The sequence below is a fragment of the Cynocephalus volans genome, chromosome 1 (genome assembly GCF_027409185.1).
Source record: "Cynocephalus volans isolate mCynVol1 chromosome 1, mCynVol1.pri, whole genome shotgun sequence".
Lineage (NCBI taxonomy): Eukaryota > Metazoa > Chordata > Mammalia > Dermoptera > Cynocephalidae > Cynocephalus > Cynocephalus volans.
In genome coordinates, this window is record NC_084460.1 from 26,183,415 (window position 1) to 26,208,381 (window position 24,967).

The 24,967-nt window shown below is 41.4% G+C and overlaps 1 protein-coding gene across 1 annotated transcript; it reads left to right on the forward strand.

Annotated features, from left to right (window-relative positions):
- The first annotated feature begins 11,788 nt into the window (after nt 1-11,788).
- On the forward strand, nt 11,789-23,545 carry LOC134371069 (signal-regulatory protein beta-2-like). Its single transcript, XM_063088108.1, has 5 exons — nt 11,789-11,861; nt 19,838-20,206; nt 21,295-21,636; nt 22,302-22,367; nt 23,400-23,545. The coding sequence occupies exons 1-5, from the start codon at nt 11,789-11,791 to the stop codon at nt 23,543-23,545; spliced, it is 996 nt and encodes a 331-aa protein (XP_062944178.1).
- Nucleotides 23,546-24,967: the final 1,422 nt, after the last annotated feature.

The following is a 24,967-nucleotide window of genomic DNA, read 5'->3' on the forward strand; positions in this document are numbered from 1 at the left end:
ACATTCTCCAGATGCGCTGACTGGAAAATGTCCTCTCCTGTACAAAACCAGACAACAAAGACAGACTGAAAGACATAGCTGAGTTTTCAAGTGCCAAAGTTCCAACAGAAGATAACAAGACATATAAAGAAACAGGGAAGCATGGCCTATTCACAGTAACAAATTACATCTCTAGAAATCGACCCTAAAGAAATGTAGATACATGAATTACCAGACAAAGAATTCAAAGTAACAGTCATAGGATGCTGTTAATTAATTAAAGGAGCATAGAAAGATAACTAAATGAAATCAGAAAAACAATGCACGAACAAAACTAGAATATCGACAGAGATAAAAATATATAAAGAATAACTAAACAGAAATTATGGAACTGAAGAATACAATAACTGAATTGAAACATTCACTAGAAGGACTGGACAGCAGGATCGACCAGGTAAAAGAAAGAATCAGTGAATTCAAAGACAGGGCTTTCAAAATTACTAAGGCAGAGGAGCAAAAAGAAAAACATAATTAAGAAAAGTGAAAAGAGCATAAGGGAACTTATGCAACACCATCAAGTGGAACAGCATCCACATCATGGAAGTCAAGAAAGAAACATTGTGGGCTAGGAAGGAGTGGAATGATATATACAAAGTGATGAAAGGGAAAAAAACTGCCAAAACTAATACTACACATGGCAAAACTGTCCTTCAAAACAAACCACAAACTCATCACCACCAGACCTGCCCTAAAGGAAAGGGAGTCTTTCAAGTTGAAGTGAAAGGATGATGAACAGCAACAAAAACCATATGAAAATATAAAACCCCCACATAAAGGCAAATATAGAATATTGTTATATTGTAGTGTAGGTGTGTAAATCACATTTAAATTTGGTATAGAATTTAAAAAACAAAAGCATAAGAAATAATTATAATCTACATTGATAGATACATGATTTAAAAAGAGGCAATTTGTGTCATCAATAACACAAAGTGAGGTGGCAGAGATGTAAAGAGTAGAATTTTTATATGCAATTTAAGTGAAGTTATCAGTTTAAAATAGACTACTGTAACTTTAAAATGCTTTAAATGTGTAGTTGCAGTGGTAACCACAAATAAAATATCTATAGAATATACACAAAGGGAAATGAAAAGGGAATCAAAACATGTTACTCCAAAAAGAAAAAAGTCAACAAAACACAAAAGAAGGAAACAAGGGAGGAAAGGATGGACAAAAAGCTCTGAGACATACAGAAAAAATAAACAAAGTAACAATAGTAAATCCTTCCATATAAGTAATTAAAATTAAACGGATTAAGCATCCCAGTTAAAAGGCCACTGGGAGCTAAAAATTAATATATAAATTCACACACACACACACACACACACACACACACACACACACAAAACCGGGGGGGGGGGAAGATATAACAACCACAATTATTTGAAGTTGATACGACAAGCAAACAGAAAGGACATTGTTGGGGGGGAGGGGGGAGGGAGAAGGGAGGGAGGTTTTGGTGATGGGGAGCAATAATCAGCCACAATGTATATTGACAAAATAAAATTTAAAAAAAAAATAAAAATAAAAATAAAATAAAATAAATAAATAAATAAATAAAAGGCCAAACAGATCAGGCAAATTGATTTAAAAAAAAAAAAAAGGCAAAAAAAACCCCAAACAAACCAAGATCCTATTTTATGCCATCTACAAGAAACTCACTTTGGATCTGAGGACACACATAGGCTAAAAGTGAAAGGATAAAGGAGATATTCCATGCAAATAAGAATCTAAAGAGAGTAGGGGTAGCCATACCTATATCAGACAAAATAGACTTTAACAAAAAAACTGTCACAGGAGATAAAGAAAGATATTATATAGCGACTAAAGGATTAATTCATCAGGAAGATATAACAATTATAAATGTATATGCACTTAACTTTAGAGCTCCCAAATACATGAGGCAAACATTTAACAAAACTGATGGGAGAAAATACACAGAAACATAATAATAGCAGAAGCCTTCGAGATAAGGAGTGAACAACACTATAGAGCAATGGGACCTAACAGATATATTCAGAACACTCCATTCAACAACAGCAGAATACACATTTTTCTCAAGCACAATTGAACATTCTCCAAATTAGACCTCATGTTAGTACCCAAAACATGTCTTAACAAATTTAAGAAGACTGAAATCATGCCAACCCCAATAAAATTTGAAATCAATAGCAGAAGGAAAACAAGAAAATCCACAAATATGTGAAAATTAAACATGTGACTCTGAAACAACAAATGGCTCAAAAAATAACTCAGAAAAGAAATGGGAAAACACCTATAGCAAATTAAAATGAAAATACAACACTCCAAAACTTATGGGATGCAGCAAAATCAGTACTAAGAGGTAAGTTTAGAGTGGTAAATGCTTATATTAAAGAAGTAGAAACATCTTAACCAACGACCTAATTCTGTACCTGAAGGCACTAAAAAAGAACAAACTAAACCCAAAACTAGAAGAAGGAAGGAAATAATAAGATTAGAGCAGAGATAAATGAAATACAGAACAGAAAATCTATAAGAAAAAATTGACAAAACCAAGCATTAGTTTTTTGAAAAGATCAGGTAAATCAACAAACCATTTGTTAGACTAAGAAAAAAAGAAAAAAGATTCAAATTACTAAAATTAGAAATGAAAATGGGGACATTACAATTGATGTCACAGAAATAAAAAGGATTATAAGAGACTACTATGAATGATTATATACCAACAAATTGGATAACTTATAAGATAAGTTCTTGAAAACACACAACATATGAAGAGTGAGTCATGAAGAAATACAAAATCTGAACAAACTTAAAAGAAGTAAGAAGATTGAAGTAGTAATCAAAAACTTCCCAACTAAGACAAACATTTAAAGAAGAATTAACTTCAAGCCTCCTCAAATTCATTCAAAGAATTGAATAGGAGGGAACACTTTTAAATGCATTCTATGAGGCCAGCATTATTCTGATACTAAAACCAGATGAAAATACAACAAAAAAGAAAACTACAGTCCAATATCCCTGAAAAGTAGTGATGATGCAAAAATCCTCGACAAAATACTAATGAATTCGATGGCACATTAAAAGCATTATGCACCATGATTAAGTGAAATTTAACCCAGGATGCAAGAATGGTCCAATGTACAAAAATGAATCAAAGTAGTACACTACATTTACAAATTGAATGACGAAGTACATCTCAATTGATCTCAACTGATGCAGAAAAATCATCTGACAAAATTCAACACCCTTTCATGATTAAACAAAAAAAAAAAAATCAACATGCTAGGAATAGAAGGTTACTACCTCAAAATAATAAAAGCCATGTATAAAAAGCCCACAGTCAATGTATAAAAAACATCAAAACTCAGAGCAATGAGACAAAATAAAGAAATAAGAGGCATCCAAATTGGAAAGGAAGTAAAATTATCTCTGTTCACAGATGACATGACATTATATGTAGAAGGCCCTAAGATTCAATACACACACAAACAGAAAACTGTTACAACTAATAAACAAATTCAGCAAAGTTGCAGGATACAAAAATCACAACACAAACACAATACAAATATAAGTTGAATTTCTATACACTGACAATAAACAATCCAAAAAGGGAATTAGTAAAACAATCTCATTTACTATAACATCAAAAGGATGAAATACTTAGGAATAAACTCAACTAATGAGGTGAAAGATTTGTACAGTAGAAACTACAAAATATTGCTAAAAGAAATCAAAGAAGATACAGATAAGTAGAAAGACATCCCATACTCATGGATTGTAAGACTCAATATTGTTAACACATCAATACTACACAAAGCAATCTACAGATCCAAAATCTTAATGGTATATTTTCAGAAACAGAAAAAAATCCTAAAATTCATGTGTACTCTCAAGAGACCCTGAATAGCCAAAATAATCTTGAAAAAGAACAAAGTTGAATGCCTCACACTTCCTGATTTCAAAACATACCACAAAGCCACAGTAATCAAAACAGTGTGGTACTGGCATAAAGATAGATATACAGATGAATGGAACAGATTAGAAATCCCAGAAATATATTCTTCCATATATGGTCAAATGATTTTGATGAGGGTACCAAGGCTACACAATAAGGAAAAGACAATGTCTTCAACAAATGATACTGGAAAAACTGAATATTCACATGTAAATGAATGAAGTTGGACAGTTACCTTAAACCATATACAAAAATTAACTCAAAATTCATTAAAGACCTAAAACTATAAAACTTATAGGAGAAAACTTCAGGATATTAAAAATAGACAAATGTGATGCACCAAACTTTAAAACTTCTGCATATCAAAGGAAACAATCAATAGAGTGAAAAGTCAACCTAAAGAATGGAAGAAAATATTTGCAAATTATGTGTCTGAAAAGGGGTTAATATCTAGAATATATATGGAACTTCTACAACAACAACAACAAAAATTTGAATGGGCAAAGCTCTTGACTAGACAATTCTCCAAAGAAGATATACAAATGAACAACAAGCATATGAAAAGATGCTCAACATCACCAATCATAGGAGAAATGCAAATCAAAATGGCAATGAGATATCACCTCGTATCCATTATGAGGACCACTCTCAAAAGCACAGAGAACAATACTGGAACTATTGTGCACTGTTGGTGGCAACGTAAAATGGTGCAACCATTATGGGAAACAGTACGTAGTTTCCTCAAAAAGTTAAAAATACAATTACCATATGATCCAGCAAACTCTCCTCTGTATATATTGAAAAGAATTCAGAGCAGGAACTTAAAGAGATATTTACACACCCATGTCCATGGCAGCATTATTCACAATAGCCAAGAGGTGGAAGTAACCCACAAGTCCATCAACAGGTGAATGAATGAAAAATGTGGTATACACATAGAATGGAATATTATTCAATCTTAAAAAAGAAGAAAATCCTGTCACATGCTTCAACATGGTTGAACTTTGAGGACATTATGCTAAGTGAAATAAGTTAGCCACAAAAGGACAAATACTGTATAATTCAATTTATACGAAGTGTCTAAAGTAGTCAAAATTATAGGAACAGAAAATACAAATGTGGTTGCCAAGAGCTGAACAGAACGGTAGAAGAAATTAGTATTTAGTGAGTATAGAGTTTCGGTATTGCAAGAAGAAAAAGTTGCATGGATCTGTTGCACAACAATGTAAATATATTTAACACTGATGAACTGTACACTTAAAAATGATTAAGATGGTAAATTTAATGATATGTGCTTTCATCACAATTTTAAAAACACACACACAAAGAAAACTTTATGAGTGAGAAAAGCCAGATACCTGTCACCGTATGATTCTATTTAAATGAAATTCAAGAACAGCAAAACCAACCTATGGTGATAGAAATCAGAGACGTGGTTATTTCTGGGACCAGAGACTGAATGGGAAGGGGCAAGAAGGAACCTTCTATATCTTGGAGTGATACTGGAGGAGAGGGTCTGGGGAGGCCAGATGGCCAGCCTCAACCCACCCTGTCCTCTACCAGGTTCTCGACTCCACCACAGAAAAGAATGCAAGAGCAGAGTCACAGCAGAAAGTAAAGACAGGTTTAATGTAATAAATAAGAGATACGGATTTCACAGAGAGAGTGCAGCCTAGCTCTGGAGACTGAGCAGGACTCACACCATGTTTATCACAAAAGTAAGAAATACACATTCACAGACAAAGTGCAGGCTGCTGTTCACGCTAGAGCTAGTACGGGGTGTCTCTAGAGTGAACAGCAGCCTGCTAAAGGTAAGTTTGATGTAAAAAGGAAGAAATTCTCACCTCAGGTGAAGTGAGGGCTGGCTCTAGGAGAGTAAGCAGCATTCCAGCCTTCTACCAGGTTTCCACAATTTTTAGTTTCAATATCTAGTACATATTCATGACATCTAATGAAATTCAACTAAGGGAGTGGTTCCCTGATATGTAATCTAGTCTTGCACATGCTCAGTTGGTCTGCTTTCAGGTCATGCTCATTGGTCAAATTCTGTCCCATGCCTTAAACATATTCGAGAGTATTCTGTGCTCTTTAGCACCTCCAGTGGAAGGTCATTCAAAGGATAAACTCCCTTCCACTGAGCATGCTCAGTCACTGGGGTCACATAACCTATATAAATTCCTTTTACTGAGCATGCTCAGCTACTGTATTTGCATAAGTCCACCCCTGTGGTCTCATTCTCCCTGTGTTGGTGCTGAAAAATAGGTCCTGCAGGCATCAGTAACCGACCTCTAGCAGAGGTCCAAGAGGAGGGGCTTGAGACCTTGGGGAGTGGCCTGAAACCCAGAGATGGGTCCTGTAACCTGAACCCATGGGAACTGAGCACTTTTTATCTCACGTGGGCATGGCAGACATAAAAAGTCTAAAAGTTGACTCACACATTTAATATTTGTGCACATTTATGTATGCAAGTTATACTTCAATAAAAATTTAAAACATCACTAAAAAGCATGTCATGCTCTTTTGACATAAAATGGGAAAAGGAAGCAAGACAGGCACACCAAGCCACAAGGCAGGATAAGTTGCAAATACCAGGAAGTCAGGTTCAAGGACCTTAGAGGCTTTGGTATTAATGAGACACCAAATGCTTTTACCTAAATAAAGAGAATGGCAGAATTGATACTAGATGATTTCTGAGGTTGGGTCATAAAAAGTCATGTACTTCTGCTTTGTTCTCATGGGAGACATAGGATTTGGTGCATACAGACCATTGGAAATCCTCATGCTTTATCTTCCAAGTTCACTGCTAGCTCTTAGAGAAACAGGAAACTGAGAGACTCACAGAAATTGCCACTAATGGCCACAGCTGCCTGTGATTTAGAGGTAATTTACAGAAGGGGGGAGATACTATAAAACTTCACATTTGCATAAATTAAATCTGCTGATTTCCGTGTATCTGGCCCCTCTCCATCGCTAGGGGAGTAATCCTGCCTCTTCTTCTCTTTCACCTTCCAAATCTAATACAAGCACCTCTCCTTGGTCTAACCTAACCCAGAACGATGCTGACAAGGAATTCTAGAAAATGTAGTTCCCAAGCTTTTAGCCCTTCCAATAAAGAAGAGAACAGAGAAAGAAGTGGAGAGAAATGCTGATTGCAAAGACACCAGTGTTGCTATTTTTTAAATTGGTATTTCCTCGATTGCTGATGAGGTCGAATGTTTTCACTATACTTATTTACTGTTTTCCATTTTATGGTAAACAATGAAAAAGCTGTTATTTTAACAAAGTTCCATTTTGTAGAGGGAAAAGCTAACTTATGTGTAGACTTGTGTTCTATATATACCTTGGGATATGTATAGAACATACATATGTTGTGGACAACTTAACTCAAGCTAGTAACAGACACTGCTGTTCATGTGACACCCAACTGCAGTGACCAGGAGGAATGTCATTGCTCCTAGTTCTTGAGCAATTACAGTGAGCCAGTGCCTCACACGCCATTACATTTCATGCATTTTACAGAGAAGCATGAGAAATATAACTTTAAAAATATTTAAATACTTCCTTGTGCATTTTTTCTCCTCACAGTAGTCCAATTCCTTCCCCTGTAGCTCTTTCCCTTATTAAAGCTGGAGCGTGAGACACATTGCCTCGAGGAGGGAGCAGGAGGGATTCTAGCTAGAAGAAAGAAGGCCTTCTGTTTGGAAGAGGACTGAGGTTAGGAAAGTCCCTACCAGGAGGGTAGAAGGGGAAATCCTCCCATATGATTTGGTGGAGGTGGAAAACAAAAGAAGGAGCGGGACAGTCTTGGCACCCCCATGATCATGGGGCTAAAATGCTGGGGTGGGGTGGGAATGGAGTATAGAACCCCCAGTTATGTGTAGAAATTCCTATAGTGTAAAGAACCATGGCCTGGATTCCCTGGGTGTTCACAGACCACAGACATCACAAAGGGACCGTGTCCAACCTGGTTCTGGTCATTCGACCAGAAATAGTGGAGGAACTGAATAGCTCCAGAAACTGGTGACTGTGGTTAACCCTAAGGAAGGTAATGTTTGAGAACCCTGTAAAGGAGACTTTGAATCCTGTGAATTTTATACTCTGTGGATGCCCGTGGTAGATAAATTACAAAATGACCACAATTTTTTACCCCTTTGCTGTATCCATAACATTTACAATGTAAGTTTGCATCTTCTCCTATCAGGAGTGAAGTCTATTTTTCATCCCTTGAATCAGTCTGGTCTTGTATCTTGCTCTGGCCCAAAGAATGTGGCAGAAGTGACCTTGAAACCAGTAACTTCTGCTCTGTCCTCTCTGTCTCTGTCTGTCTCTGTCTCTCTCTCTCTCAAAACTGCCACTTTCATGTGAACAAGCCTAGACTAGCCTCTTGGAGGATAAAAGACCACAAAGAGGAGAGTTGAGGTACCACAGTCAACAATCAGCCAACCCCAGTAATAAAGCCACCTAGCCAACCTGCAGCCAACCTCAAGTGCATGAGCAATCCCAGCTAAAATCAGCTGAGATGAGAAGAATCACCAAACTGAGCCCAGATTAAATTGTCAACCGACAGAATCATGAATTAAATAGATGGTTATTCTTTCAAGCCACTAAACCTGGGGGTGGTTTATTATGTAGCAATAGTTAACTAATACAATACATTACCTATTAAAATAAAATTATTTTTTAAGTAAAACTTGAAAAGAAAAGAAATAGCTAAGAAAGGAATCTGCATCGACGAGCAGGTGGTTCAGAAGTTCCCCTGTGAGGGTGCTGTGCAGGTGCTGAGGGTCTGGTAGAATTGTCTAGGCCTGTGGTCAATTCAAAGAGGCTCCAATACATGCGTCTCCTCAACAGGACACCAAGTAGAGGGAGCCATGGGATTTAGCAGTGGTGCCGATGCGAGGACCCAAAAGTCCAGACAGGACCAGCCACACCTCAGCAGACTCAGTGCAAAGCGCTCAGGGACCAGACCAACCTCCTCATGGCAGACACCAGACTCTGGGGACCCAGAGGACATACTCAGGCCTGAGGCTTGCCGTCCTGCCCCAGGAAGAAACTTCAGCTTCCTCTGCACCCAGGACCATCTGGAGTAAGAGGGAGGAAGGAAAGCACTGAAAGCCTGGCTTGAGGGTTTTGTTGTTGTTGTTGTTGTTGTTTTCTGGAAAAGACTGAGTTAACCTAAAAGAGAGTCGTGGCAGCATATACACTGCATATTCTGACCCATACACGCTACCATATTTTCATTCCTGTTTTACAGATCAGGAAACTGAGGCAGAAAGTGCTCAGATGATTGTCTTAAGGTCACATGGCCAGATCTGGGTGAAGCCAAGATTTGAACCCAGACAATCTAGCTGAGGAGGCTGCTGGAAACTGGAAGAGCCTGGGATGGCTTTAATCAGCAGGTTTAAGCTTTTCCTTCCTGACAGCCAGCACGAGGGGGCTTCTGAGAACATCTAGGGACCCATTACAAGAAATAAACATGTCACAAACACAAATTTCTGCACAATCTGAGTGTGTTATATTCACACCCCACAAAATGGAGGTTTAGAGAGTTGCCCATGGTTATACATTTGGGAAGCAGTTCTGTCCCCTTCCTGCAGTGCCAGAGGTGGCTTCCATGGGGCTTGCTTTATAATCAGTCCTTCATAAGCAAGTGTCACCTCCTCTATTTCATATGTATCGTAAAAAATGATGGCTAGTATGCTCAGTATTTGCATCATTCTGTGCCCTCATGTACATTAGCTCATATAATCCTCACAACACCTTTCTGAGGAGGAGGTTGTTGCTGTTTCCATTTTCTTTCCCTTCATCACAGCTGTTTTTTATTTTTATTTTTATTTCTTTAATTTTTTAAATTAATATTATTTTTTTACATTCTATGATGTTGCTGTGGAGCAGTTGGGAGGGAGGGGGAGAAGGGAAAGGGGAAGGAAATGGGATGGAAGAAGGAGGAAGGAGGAGGGGCGGGATTGAGGCCTGTGGCACCCCCCTCACCACTCTCACAGGGGGACCAGGGGGATTCCAGCAGTGGCTTGGTCATTGCTGGGCTGGGTGCAGATATCGGGGGGTGTGGCAAAAGCCCTCACCGCCCACCACCCCGGCTCAGGAACCCAGGGCCCTTCTTGCTGTGGCTCGGTGGTCATCACTGGGCTGGTTGCATGTGTAGAGGGATATGGCTGAGGCCCTCAGCCCCCCACTGCCCGGGCTCAGGAGAGCCTGGGGCGTTTCCTGTGGCAGCTCAGTGGTTGTCGCTGGGGTGTTTGCACGTGTCAGGGGGAGTGGCCGAGGCCTGAGGCCCCCACCCTCAGGACTGGTTGTGGGTGTCGGGGACATGGCTGAGGCCCTAGCCCTCCCCACTTTCTGGCTTGGTAGCCCAGGGGACTTCTGGTCCTTCTAGGTATTATAGGTATTCTTTGGTGAAATTAGACCTTTACTAGTTAATATCAAATGTTGTCTCTGATTGTGGATACTTTGTACTTTCTTTCAGTTCTGTGTTGGAATATTTGCGGTTCCCACCACTTAAACTCTGTGCTGGAACTAACTTCTTGTCCTTTGCTTACTTCTAAAATAGGGGAACTTCCTATGGGGACCAGCACTTGAGTTCTGTGGTTAAGCTAATTGCTGCTTTGCTGCTGATTTCCTAGGGAAGGCATTTTGTGCAGCTCAGGTTTTAATTGTCTTTACAGGTACTTCTGGCTCTCATGAGATCTGGTGCGCCTGGGTTGTGTAGAAACTCCGGTCTGGGCCTGAGTCTGTTCATCAAACTGCACCCCATGCAATTCTATATTCCTGACCAGTCTCCTCTGAGTGGTCCTGTGCAGATTGGGGGGCAGATCAGCTGTCCTTGCTGTGCCCCAGTGTTCCCCTGGTGGGCCCATCTCCCCCATCACCCATGCTCCAAACACTTCTCATGGGATGGGCCATGGGACAGGCCATGCTCCAGTCCCTTGCAATGACTCACTGGCCTCTGAGTGGCTCCATTTTTTCAGTTGTTGTGGCTCCTCGCTCCTATATGGGTCCACGGGAACACTATTAGTGGTCTTGCTGTCCTGGGGGCCACAAAAGCCCTCTTCTCCCCTGCTGACTCCAAGCAACTTCATCCAAAGGGCACAGCTGTGGCTTCTGCCAACTCCTGCTCTATGCACTCAGCAGCTGCAGCCTGGAAGCAGCTGGTATTCGAGATGGTCAGAGCAGTTCTTTCTTTCTCTCATCATGGCTTCTCCCACCTTCAAGCACTCCGTAGGTCTCTCCTCTTCTTCCCCTGAGCTCTAGCAGCCCCAGCTTGGTTGTCATTGTTCTTTTATAGTTGTAAATCGGTTGATTTGTGAGAGAGAGTGATGCTGGGGACCGTCTGTTCTACCATCTTGACCAGAAGTTGCTGTTCCCATTTTGCAGATGAGAAAACAAAGGCTCAGTGATGGCAAGTGATGTTGAAAGCTCACACAGCCAGTAAGAGACAGACCCACACTTGATCGAAAGGCTGGCTGACTCCAAAGTGGACTCTGTGATAGTGGTGCTCATCTCCCTCCCAGGCTGCCTAGGACAGGGCCCTAGGCAAGGACTCAATAAGGTTTTGACATAGTAATTACAGGAACTATGACCTAGACCCAAAAGCCGGATACCCTTTGACCAGGCTCCTTCCTCTTGCACTAGCTTGTCTTGCTGTAATAAAAAACACTTCCTCAAGTAGCCGTGGCCAAGAGAAGCAGAAACGGCCTCATCCACAGGCCCCACTTCAGACTTCACCACCCGCCAGAGAGCAGAACAGTGGCCAGTCTTCAGGACCGCCGGAGACATCTTGTGCCCCTCACGATGCCCACTCCCCGCCGTCTAGCCCACTTGCCTCACTGTTCCCTGCTGCTGGCACTGTTCCTTGTCCTCTCAGGTGAGTGGGATCTGGGACAGAATAGAGTCCACCTCCACTGGTCTCAGAGACGGGTGCCAAGTGCTCTGGCATGCCTGAGGGGCTTGACCCCACCAACATGGAGTGTGGAGGGGTACACTAAAGACTTTCCTGAACCCAGCATAGAGCAGATCCGGTGTCCCAAGACAGGACTTCTTTGGAAACAGCATAATGAAGTGACTAAGCTCCCAGGCTCTGCGCTCATACCCACTGGGTCCTGACTTGAACACTGTCATGGCTCTGTTAGCCTCCATCTGCTCTCCTTCAAAACGGGGACATTCATAGCACCTTTCTTTAGAGGTACTGTGTGTATTAAATATAAAAGCTCTGAGGCTTGGCCCTGGACAGGTTATATAACTTGTGAGGCCCAGTGCAAAATGTAAATGCAGATCCCTTGTTCAAAAATTATTAAGCAACACAGCAGAGCATTAAATCAAGCATGGGGTCCTTCTAAGCATGGTGTTCTGTGCAACTGTACCCATGAGCCAGCCCTGGCTCAGCTTGAGACGCACCTGGGCGCAAACATCACTACTGACCTGTTTAAGTAACTTCTCTCTGAGCCTCAATTTTTCCCATCTGTAAAATGGGGCTAGCGATAGGACCCACCTCATAATTTTGTTTGGAGAAATAGCTGGCATAACATAAAGATTTCATAACCGTTAGCTGTTGTTATTATCATACCAGGTCTCCCATATTTCAAGGTCAGGCCAGTTTAGCCCGTGAGTCTTGGAGCTCCAGTGAATAGCTAAGCTTCTGAGTCCAGAATCCTCTGACCCACCAGGTGGGATACTTGGCTCTCAGTAGGCTCATTCCATCTCCTGCCTATCTGGGCTTCTCTGCCCCAGACCCTACTGAGATCTAGATTCTGTTCATCACACCTTGGGTCCTCCAGTGTTGTCATCCCCAGAAGAGGTCCTGGTGGGGCCCAGGTGTGGGGTCAGACCCACGTGCTCCCTTGCTCACTAGCTATCTGACTCATGGTTTCGATTGTAACAATGTAAATTGTAATTCCTCATCCCCCATTCCATTGAGTGTCTGCTATGTTTGAGGCACTAGGCTAGAAAATCACAAGCCGAAACTACCCAGAGTCAATATATTTCCAAATATTTTTTGAAAATGTTGATTTTCTACCAGGCTTCCAAAGGGAGTCCCTCAACAAGAACTGTGAAAGGCAGAGGACGCAGAAGGAAAACAGATAAGAAGGAATCCCAGAGCTGTGAGGAAGGGGCTTGTCCAGCTCTGCAGATAGGCAGAAGCAGAGATCCCAGGACACCTCCTAAAGCCCATGCATTGACACGGAAGGAGACTTGAGAAAGGGAGCAGGAGGGGAAGGGCTGTGGGCACAGGACAAATTCTAGGCTCTAGCTTCTTCCCTGGGGTTCCACTTGCCCACACTTTCTGAGTCCTCAGTTCTTCCACTGCCTCTCCCCCATTAACCGCCCCTTTCTCCCCCACCCCCCAGGCTTCATCTTCATCAATGTTTTTATCTTTTTTAAAACAGCTTTATTGAGGTGGAATTGACATGCAATAAACTGTACATATGTCAAGTATACAATTCAATAAGTTTTGTGGGTGTTGGGTGTGTTTCACACTTGTGAAATCATTACCAGAATCAAGACAATGAACATACCCAACACCCACTAAAGGTCCCTTGTGATTCATCCTTTCTGCTCCTCGTCTCCAGGCAACCATTTATCTGTTTACTGTCACTACAGATTAGTTTGCATTTTCTAGAATTTTATGTAACAAGGATCATACAGTTGTACTCCTCTTTGTCTGGCTTCTCTCACTCAGCATAATTATTTTGAGATTCATTTATGTTGCACATATCAATAGTTCAGTGCCTTTCATGTCAGTCCATTGTGTGGATGTAACAGTTTGGTTTTCCATTCACGTTTTAACAGACACTTGGGATGTTTGCAATTTGGAGCTATTACAAATAAACTGTCTGTGAACATTTGGGATCAAGTCTTTATGTGGACATATGCTTTCATTTCTCTTGGGAAAATACCTAAGAATCAAATGATTGGATCATATTAGCAGGTGTATGTTTTAACTGTTTAAGTCACTGCCAAATTGCTTTCCAAAGCCCTTGTATCATGTTACATTCTCATCAGCAATGTATAAGGATGACTGTTCTTTCGCATCCTCATCAGCACTTGTAATGGTCAATCTTAATTTTAGTCATTCTAACAGGTGTGTAGTAATATTTCATTGTGGATTTAACTTGCATTTCCCTAATGTGTAATGATGCTGAACATATACTTTTTCGTGAAGTGTCTATTCAACTCCCATTTATAAAGTGTTTCTTATTATCAAGTTTTGAGTGTTCTTTACATATTCTGGATGCAAACCTTATATCAGATATATGCTTTCTAAAGATTTACCATGCTGTGGATTGTTTTTTTTTTCTCACAAGTGTCTTTTGAACACCAGGAGTTCTTATTTTTTATGTAGTCCAATTCATCAAGTTGTTCTTGTTTGAATCATGATTTTGGTGTTGTATCTAAGAAATCCTCGCCTAACCCAAAGTTACAAAGATTTTTTCCTATGTTTTCATCTAGAAGTTGTATAGTTTTACACTTTCTATTTAGTTCTGTGAGTCATTTTATGTTAATTTTTGTATATGGTTGAAGGTATGAACCCAAGTTTCTTTGTTTGCGTATGAATGTCCAGTTGTTCTAGGAACAATAATAGAAAAGACTCTCCTTTCTCCACTGAATTGTCTTTGCACCTTTGCTAAAAATCAGGTGTCTATAAATATGTGGGCTGTTTCTTGACTCTACTTCCATTGATATGTTTACCTATCTTTGTGCAAATACTACACTGTCTTGATTGTAGTAGTTTTGTAGTAAGTCTTCAGATCAAGTAGTATTAGTTTTCCAACTTCATTGTTTTTCTAATTGTTTTGGCTATTCTAGGAATTTCAGATTCAGCTTCTCAATTTCTAAAGCAAAGCCTGTTGGGATTTGAATAGAGATTACATTGAATCTATATATCAATTTGAGGAAAATTGATATCTTATCAACATTAACAATTTTAATATATGAATAGTGTGTATCTCTCTATTTAGTTTAGTTTTTTTTCTCTCTCAGCAATATTTTGTAGGTTTCCAGTTTAGAATTTCTTCACATTTTTGATCAAATTTATCTCTAAGTATTTCCTATTTCTGATGACATTGATGATAGTAATTTTTAAAATTCAACTGTTTGTTGCTAGTATATAGCAATACAAATAATTTTTGTAGAGTGTTCTTGTATCTTGCAACCTTGCTAAACTCATTTATTAGGTCTGGTAGCTTTTTCTAAAGATTTGCATTGCAACTTTGATCATGTCATCTGCAAATAAATATAATTTTCTTCTTTCTTTCAAATTTGGATGTCTTTTATTTCCTTTTTCTACCTTATTGCGCTGGTTAGAACCTCCACTATACTGTTGAACAGAAATGATAAGAAGAGGCTTCCTTGTCTTGTTCCTGATCTTGGGGGAAAGGATTCATTCTTTCACCATTAAGCATATGATATGTTTGTTGTAGGATTTTCAGATGCCCTTTATCAACTTGAAGGAGTTTCCTTCTATTCCTAGCCTTTTGAGAGTTATTATTAGGAATGGATGTTGGATTTTGTCAATTGCTTTTTCTGCATCTGTTAATATGATCATATGGGTGCGTGTGTGTATGTGTGATAGTTAAGTAATAAGGCGAAATACATTGATTGATTTTTGAATGTTAAACCAACTTTGCATTCTAGGAACAAATCCAGCTTGGTTGTGATGCATTATACTTTTTATGTATTTCTGAATTTGGTTTACTAAAATCTGGTTTTAAAATTTCCATCTATGTTCATGAGTGATACTGGTTTTCTTTTCTTGTAAGGAATTTGTCTGACTTTGGTTTCAGGGTAACACTGGACTCAGAGTAATTTAAAAAGTATGCCCTTCTTTGCAAATTTCTGGAAGTCATTGTTTAAAATTGGTATTTTTTTTAACATATGTATAGAATTCACTAGTGAGTCTATCTGGGTTTGCAGTTTTCTTTCTGAGATTTTAACATAAAAATTACTAGATAGTAGAGCTATTCAAGTTATCTATTCTTTTTGAAGTAGATTTGGTAGTTTGTGTATTTAAAAAAAAAATTGTCCATGTTTCCTAAGTTGTCAAATATGTATAGACTTAAAGTTATTCATAATATTCCCTTATTATCCTTTTAATATCTGTAAAATCTGTAGTGGTATCACCTCTTTCATTCTGATCAATAGATTTTATTGATCTACTCAAAGATTTTATTATTCTCATAATTTTTTTTCTTTCTTTTTTTTTTGCTTTCTACTTTATTGACCTTCATTCAGATCTTGATGATTTCCCTTTTTTTCCCCCTTCTTACTTTGGGTGTAGTTTGTTCTTTTTATCTAGTTTCTTAAGGTGAAAAATAGGTCATCTATTATGCCCTTCCTTCTTTCCTAATATAGGTATTTAATGCTATAAATTTCTCCCTGCTTTGGTGGCATCCCACAATTTTAATATTGTGTTTTCATTTCCACTCAGTTCAAAATGCTTTCTAATTTCTCTCTCTCTTTTTTTTTTTTTTGACTCATATGTTACTTAGAAGTGTGTATTTAGTTTCCAAATATATGGGAGTTTTCTGAACATCTTTTTGTTATTGATTCTAATTTAATTCCATTGTGATCAAAGAATATGCTTTTCATGACTTGAATTCTTTTAAAATTATGGAGACTTTTTTTATTTGGGTGTGTAGTGTTCCATAAATGACCATCAGGTCAAGTTGATTGATAATGTTTTTCAAGTCTTTCTATACTCTTTCTGATATTCTGACTATTTGTTCTATTAACCATTGAAAGAAGGATACTGAAATCTCAGACTCTGACTATGGATTTGTCTATTTTTCTTTGACATTCTATTGGTTTTGGCTTCATGTATTTTAAGGCTTTGTTATTAGGTGGATATATGTTTAGGATTTTTATGTATTCTTGATTAATTTACTTCTTTATCATTATGAAGTCTTTATCCCTGGAGATTTTTTTTGCTCTGAAATCTACTTTGTCTAATATTGGTATAGCCACTCCAGCTTTCTTTTGATTAGTGTTAGTAGTATAATTTTTCCCATCATTTTCCTTTTAACTTATATGTGCCTTTATATTTAAAGTACATTTTTTATAGGCAACATATAATTGGGTCTTACTTTTTTATCCTGTCTGATAATCTCTACCTTTTACTTAGGGCACTTTGACCATTTACATTTAAAGTGATTATTGATATGAGTAGGTTTAAATCTATTACTTTCCTATTTGTCCTATTTATTCTTTGTCACCTTTTTCCTCTTTTTCTGTCTTCTTCTGGTGATTAAATATTTTATAGTATTTTTCTGCCTTCTTTATTGACTTATTAATTATATGTCTTTATTTTGTATTTCAGTGGTTGCTTTGGGGTTTACAGTGTACTTCTTTAAGTTATCACAGTTTATCTTAATGTGATATCATATCATTTCACATATAGTATAAGAACCTTATGATAATATACTAACATTTTCTACCTCGCAGTCTTTGTTCTGTTGTCATAACTTTTACTTATTCATGTGGTATAAGCCTCTCAATAGGATGTTAGGATGATGATGATGATGATGATGATGCTTAGTTCGGGGCCTTGATTTTAAGATTTGTTAGGTGGATATAGAGCTAGGGCTGGGTCTGGAGCTCACAGACCCCTCGAGCTCACTGTCCAGACCGGGTCACAAACCCTTCACGCGCAGGTCCATGAGCTAGGTAACAGGGAAAAGGTCCTTGGAGCCGTGGTTGAAGAAATAATAGTCTTTATTCAGCACACACATGTCAAAGAGCTAGGCAGTCCAAAGAGAAACTGAGCAGCTGCTGGCAAAGTCCAAAGAAAAACTGAGCAGCTGTCAGCAAAGTAAACATGCTCCATTTTTAGACACGAGCTCTGCCTAGCAGCAGCTTCACACACTGAAGAACATACAAGAATAGCAACAAGCTAAAAGTAAGGGGCCTAGCATGCCACTAACTCCACCCCCACACAACTTGTTTACAAAAAATGTGCTGCACCACCCCCAACCAGACTGGAGGCGTGGGGCCTGACTAAACTACTCTATTTTCCCCACAGTGGACCAGAGCACTTCTTTTTGGATAGAGTACTCTCTTCACTGTAATCTCCCCAGTGCCCTGTCAATCATGAGGTTTACCAGTTTGGCTAGTGGGAATAGGCATGATTCTCAGCTTTGTGCTGAGTGATGGGCACTATTTGGTGCATGCATGCGGGGAAATTACCTAAGGCCAGGAAAAGAGCTAACAGAAAGCATTAGCGATACCAGGTTTGACTTACTCAAATAATGTTTGGGCATGGATGTTGCTGAACTTCTTGGAACTAAGGACACTAAGGACAAAATAAATCCATAGGATTGACCATGGGGTATTACTTGGTCACAACTGTAAGGCAGTTCTTCTTGGTGATTAGTAGATCATGCCCATCTGAAGACAGGAAGAAAAAGAGTTTGAAATTCCACACACTTCCCTATATCCTCTCAGAGGCAATGTTTCCTTTCCCTCTTTTACTCCCCCTGCCTTACACATAGCTGAGAAACACCACAGTATACTGCAAACCCACATCTTGGAGTGAGACTGAGCTACTCACAGGGCCTGATGGGAACACCAAAGGGAAACTCAGAGCACAACACTGATGACCTCGAGGTGAGCAGAATCTTAAGTCAGCTGATCTGAGTTCAGATCTGACCATGACACCTACTGAATGCACGGTTCACCTCATGTTTCTTCAACTCTCTGAGCATTAGTTTTCTTTCTCATCTCAGAAATGGAGATAATAATAACAGCCACCTCATAGAGTTCTTGCAAGGAGTAACTGTGATGATGTTCATAACCCAGGTGTAGAAGAACTTCCACCGGAGGCCTCAACCCTCTTTTTCTGTACCCACACAGAAGCCAGACTCAATGGTTCAACCTATTCCCAAAATAGACCCACTTCACAATACATTAGCAAGAACTGATGTTTGCTGAAGAATTCATGGGAGGTAGGGAGGATATTTACACCGAACACCTAGGCACATAAGCCTACATCTCTGAGGCATGGCATTTGAGGGTTAAGTGTCAGGACTTCAGAAACAGGCTGTGAGAATTTGAATCAAGGCTCATCACATTCTTACTGGGTGATGTACTGGTCTGCTAGGGCCACCATAATAAAGTACCACAGACTGCATGGTTTAAACAATGTAAATGTATTTTCCCACAATTCTGGAGGCTAGAAATTTGAGATCAAGGTGTATGTAGGCAGGGTTGGTATCTGCTGAGGCTTCTCTCCTTGGCTTGCAGATGGCCACCTTCTTGCTGTGTCCTCATATGGTCTTTCCTCTGCATGTGTATCCCTGGTGTCTGTTTATGTGTCCAAATTTCCTCTTCTTATTAGGACACCAGCCCTGTTAGATTAGGAGCCCACCTGAATGTCCTCATTTTAACTTAGTCCTGTCTTCAAAGACCTATCTCCAAATACAGTCACATTCTGAGATACTGGGGGTTTGGGCTTCAACATACGCAATTGGAGGACACAATTCGGCCTCTAGCAAACAATCCTGGGAAAGTTACCTGACCTTTCTGGACCCTCAGCTTCTTCCATCATAAAGGGGGGGTGATGCTGCCTACCTCACAGGAGCATTGTGGGGAATAAATGAGACAATGCATGTTGTACCCAGCACATGCTGAACACTGTGTGCTATTTATTATTTGTATGTTTTCCAGTAGATATCTCTGTTCTCTCTCTGCAGCCAGCCACCTCATCCCCTCTTTCCTTTCCTTCTCTAACAGCACCCCTCTCTTGTCCTAAGCAATTGTTCTTGGCTAGATAACGATTAAGTTGTTTTAAGCTTGCCTTTCAGGGCTCCAAGTCCTCTCCAGCACAAGGCTTTTCCTCCTCTGTTGTAGGAGCCTCTGAGCAGAGCAGTGGGAGTGAGTGGCAGGTGCTACAGCCCGAGGGCCCCATGCTGGTGGCAGAAGGTGAGACACTCTTACTGAGGTGTACAGTGGTCGGTTCCTGCGTTGATGACCTGATAAAATGGGTGAAGGTGAGCACTCAGGACCAGCAAGAAATTTATAACTTCAAACATGGCTTCTTCCCCGGGGTGATACCCTTGATCCAGCAGACATTGGAGCCACTTAATTGCGATTATTCCATCTACATCCACAATGTCAGCAGGGAGCATGCTGGAACCTACCACTGTGTGAGATCTGATGACATGAGAGAGTATTCAGAAAAGCAGCTTGACGACGAGGGCACCGTGGTACTCGTGAAGGGTGAGTGTCAGGCCCTGCAGGTCACACATTACTCTGCTGTCTCCCTGTGTCAGTCACCTTTATCCACAATCACCCTCTATCACACAAAATCCCAGTGGCATGCAACAATACGTATTTCTATCTCACTCGCACATTCACAGGTGGCTGAGACGGTTCTGCTCCTCATGTCTCACACCAGGGCCCAGGCTGGAGAGGTGCAGTACTGGGATGTGTTTTTCTCATGGAGATGGCAGAAGCTCAAGAGGGCCAGTCCCAACTCCCCAAGCACATCTCAAGCCTCAACATACATTGTGTCTGCTGACAAGCCATTGGCTAAAGCAAGTCACATGGCTCAGCTCCAAGTGAAGGGACAAAGAAGTATAGTCTTTCACCACAAGGCCATGGCAAGAGTGCACATCTACCATACTATCAGAGGGGGAGTCGAGACCTGGGGCTGATAATGTAGTCCACCACATTCCCTAAGTAATCAGTCACAGTTTCCATAAGTCCATCAATGGTGACCTGAATACCCAAATCCTGGGTCTGTCATTCAATAGCAGTGTGTTCTTAAACCATCACATGACTCTACATACTACAAGTGTTTAACCTGAAAATTGGCAACTTTGAGGGTCATTCAGGGGATTAAAAAAAAAGGATGAATGCTTGTGAAACTACTTTGTAAACTGTTGACATGAAGAGTATCTGTGAGTTGGGGGAGTCATTTTAACTTGATGCCAGCATTTCGAGAAGGCTTCTGTGGCTCCTTCCAAGCTGCAGTGGTGCCTTCTCTGGGGTCCTGCAGTCCTCTGGGTTTGCAGCCTCAGGGCGATTTTCTTAACCATCCCCACCACGAGGCTGAGAATGACTTCAGGGCAGGGCCTTTGTGTCTCTTGCTGAGCTTTGTTTCCCCAGTCCCAACACCGGTTCATAGTAGGTACTCAGAACTTCTTTATTGAATGAATCAACTACTGAGTAATGAAAGAAAGCGGGAGGGAGTAGCCAAGAGAAGAAATCAGAGAAGGGGGAAGGGAAGGAAGAGGTGAGGGAGGAAATCAGCAGACGGTAGAGGAAGAGAGGGAATTCAACAAGGACCCTTCCTTTGACTTCAGGAGCTGGGGACCCTGAGCCAGACCTCTGGATCATCCAGCCCCACGAGTTGGTATTGGTGACCACTGGAGACACTGTCTTCTTGAACTGCACAATACGTGGAAATGGTCCCCCCGGACCCATCAGGTGGTTTCGGGGAGCTGGTCTGAGCCGGGAGGCTGTTTACAACTTTGGAGGCATCTCCCACCCTAATGCGTCAGCAGTGCAGACCTCCAACAATGACTTCAGCATTCTTCTGCAAGGCGTCTCCACTGAGAACGCAGGCACCTACTACTGCATTAAGTTTCAGAGGAAACCCAACAGGCAATACCTGTCTGGACAGGGCACCAGATTGAGAGTGAAAGGTGAGACAGGTGGTCTATGAGGTGTTGCGGGAGGGGGGCAGATGGCCCAAAAGGGACTTTTCACCATGTCCCAAAAGAGCCAGCTCTTCTCGGCCTCCATGTCTTCACAAAAGCTGTTCGCTCTACCTGGAATTCTTTCTTCTTTTCTCTGGAGGATTCAAGGCCCAGAGCAAACAGCCCCTCCTCTGTGAAACTTTCTTCTCCTCCCAGACAGGTTAATTTTGCTCCATTCTGGGATCCACAGAACTTTAAATAGACCATTGGTAATTCAAAAACATCTATTGTGTGCCTGTTGAGGGTCCTGCACTATACTAGGTGCTGGAGATACCACAATAAATCAGACATTGTCTGTACCCTAGAGATGCTCAAGCAGAAGGCCTAACTAGTCCTTCAGAGTTGCATAGCTCCGGGGGGAGGGAGGGAGGGTTTGGTGATGGGGAACAATAATCAGCCACAATGTATATCGACAAAATAAAATTTAAAAAAACATAAAATAAAATAAAATAAAATAAAAGCTGAAAAAAAAAATAAAAGAGTTGCATAGCTCCCACCTAGGTAAAAACTGGAAGACTCATCTCAGTGACCCCAGCTCCCAGTGCAAGGGCTCAGGAAGTGACAAGAGATAAAGAGAAGGGGAAGTATGAGAAAGGCTCTCTCCCTTGCAGCAAAACCCACATCTTCCCAGGAGGCAGAATTCACCGGTGAACATGAAGCTGGGCTATCTACAACAGGTGAGTGTACCTACCTCCAGTGGAGTTCATGAGTGCCCCACAGGCAAGGGGGGGCCCAGATGGTTTGACCACGGGAAGGTAGTAGTCCCAGCCTTCTGGGGCTCATCTTCCACCAAGAAAGTTCCAGGACTCCATCTCAGCAACAGACCCAGGAACCTGAGGAACCTTATAACAGCTCAAAGGGAGGACGTCCTAACACCCATCATTAACTCTTGTGTGAACTGTTCAGTGTGCAGTCTTGCTTGAGAGGTAGTGAGCTCTCCATGAGTCAGAGCATGTGGATACACTGTAGGGCCATGCACAGAACTGCTAGAGAACGCGGCTTTGGAGTCAGGTCTCCTGGATGGAAACCCTTTCTAACTGCGTGATTGTGGGCAGGTTGCTTCTCTCCTTGAGTCTCTGGTGTCTGGCTCTGTGAACTAGAAGGGAATGTGGTAAGAATCAGAGAGCCTATTTCCTGGGGTTGTGTGGATCTGATGAGATCCCATGTGCCAAGTGCCCAGAACTGTGCCTGGCACATCACCTGTTAACACTTGGGACACTCGGTGACTGGGGGGAGGTTGGGATAGAAATAGCCAGATTAACCTCCCTGATGCCATTCAGGGGAGCTGAACAGCCTGGGTCCCATCCGTTCTTTGACAAATATGGCCCTGAGCAAATCACTTCTCCATTCCTCATCTATAAAAATTGGATCGCTATTCTACACCGTAGGTTTAGTTTGAGGATTATATTAGGCAATTAGGAAGTGCTTGGCTCAGGGTCTGAGGCAGAGGAGGCAATAATTGAAGGCAGTTTTATTATTCACAGGGATGCTGTTGAGATGATTGCAGGTACAGGTAGGATATTGAGCAAGGCTTCTTTGGGGTCAGGACAGAGGAAGAGGTGGTCTTTGATCTCCTCTCCCCATGTGGAGAGTACATGGCTCCAGAAGTTATACAGCAGCTGGGCCTAAACTTGCGTGCAGGTGCACTGAGGTGTGGGCTCTGGGGTGCTCACAGGGGTCCTTCCTGAGCTCTCTCCTCTGTCCCCCAGGCCTCCTGTACATACTTACACTTGTGGTCCTGGGGCTGAAGGCAGTGACCTTGGCTGCACTCCTACTAGTCCTGGCTGTCCGCTGGAGGAGCCCTGGGTATGAAGCCATCAAGACCCTAGGCCCAGCAGAACTGTGCGCATCTTAGTATGGGGAGAGGGTCGAGAACGAGTGGTCAGCCCCAGAGTGGAACATCTGAGTCAGAGAGGAGCCAGGGCTCCTCAGCCATTTCTCTGCTTCCAATCCCAGCCTCCAGATGCCCCCCAGGCCTCATGACAAAATCCTAGATCCCTATATCTGGTTTCTGTTCACCCAGGGAGATTTCCCGCTTTGCACTGGGCTCTCTCTGATGGGTTTCCCTTTCTTTTCTCTGCCTGTTCAACTCCTCCTTGTCCTGCAAGCCCTCACTCACTGGGGACCCTCCTCAATGCCGTTGCTCCTGCTACAGCACCTTCTGGAGGGCTCTCCCCCTTTTTCCACTTCTCCACATCTTTCTTGTCCTTCAATATTCAACTCAGAGTCTTCTTCCCAGGTAGTTTCCCTGAGCGTCTCTGAGCTCACCCAGCCAGACTGCCTTGTGCCTGTCTATCTACACCTTTCTCTTCTCCTTTCTGCCTTCTTTCCTTCCCTCCGTGGCTGGCTTGGGTGGGTGTCATAATAGAATGCAGATTTGACAGCTGTTACAAGGCTCCTAAATAACAGTGGCTTAAACCAGAAGAAAGTTGATTTCTGTAGTAGTATCTGACCATAAGCAGGCCAAGCAATACTGGTGCTCCCTGGTATCGAGAACCAGGACTTGTTGATCTTGCTGCTACTAGGTGCACATTCCAGACAGCAACAGTGGGAACCAAGGAGGTAGGGAAGCAAAGCACGACCCCGCCCCTTTAAAGGCACATACAAGAATTTGCCTACCTTGCATACTGTTAATTGACTGGAATATGGTTACATGTTCACATCTAGCTGCAAGGAAGGATGGGAAATGTAATCTTTATTCTAGCAGCAATGTGCCCAACTGAAATTTTTCACTAGAAAACCAGCGGGTAGATATCAGGGTATGACCAGTGATCCCCACCACAGTGGCATAAAGGCAGCTTCTTAAATGTTATGTGGGACACCTTGGACCAACTGCACCTGTCTGTCACCTCTTCCCTCCCTCACCTCCACTAGGTCAGCATAATGTGGGGTGATAGTTCTCAAGAAGAGTGATTTTTCCCCCCGTGGGACTTTTGGCAATGTCTAGAGACAATTCGGGGTTGTCACAAGTTGGGGGATGCTACTGCCATGAAGTGGGTAGAGGCCAGGGGTGCTGCCAAACATCCTATAATACAGTACCCCCACTCATTGGTGGTTTCACTTTCTGTGGTTTCAGTTATCCCCAACAACCACAGTCTGAAAATATTAAATGGAAAATTCAAGAAATAAACAATTCATAAGTTTTAAATTGCATGCTGTTCTAAGTAACATAATAAAATTTCACTCTGCCCAGCTGTGTCCAGCCCACGATGTGAATCATTCCTTTCTCCAGCGTATCCGACTATAAATGCTCCCCATCAAACAGTCACTCAGTAGT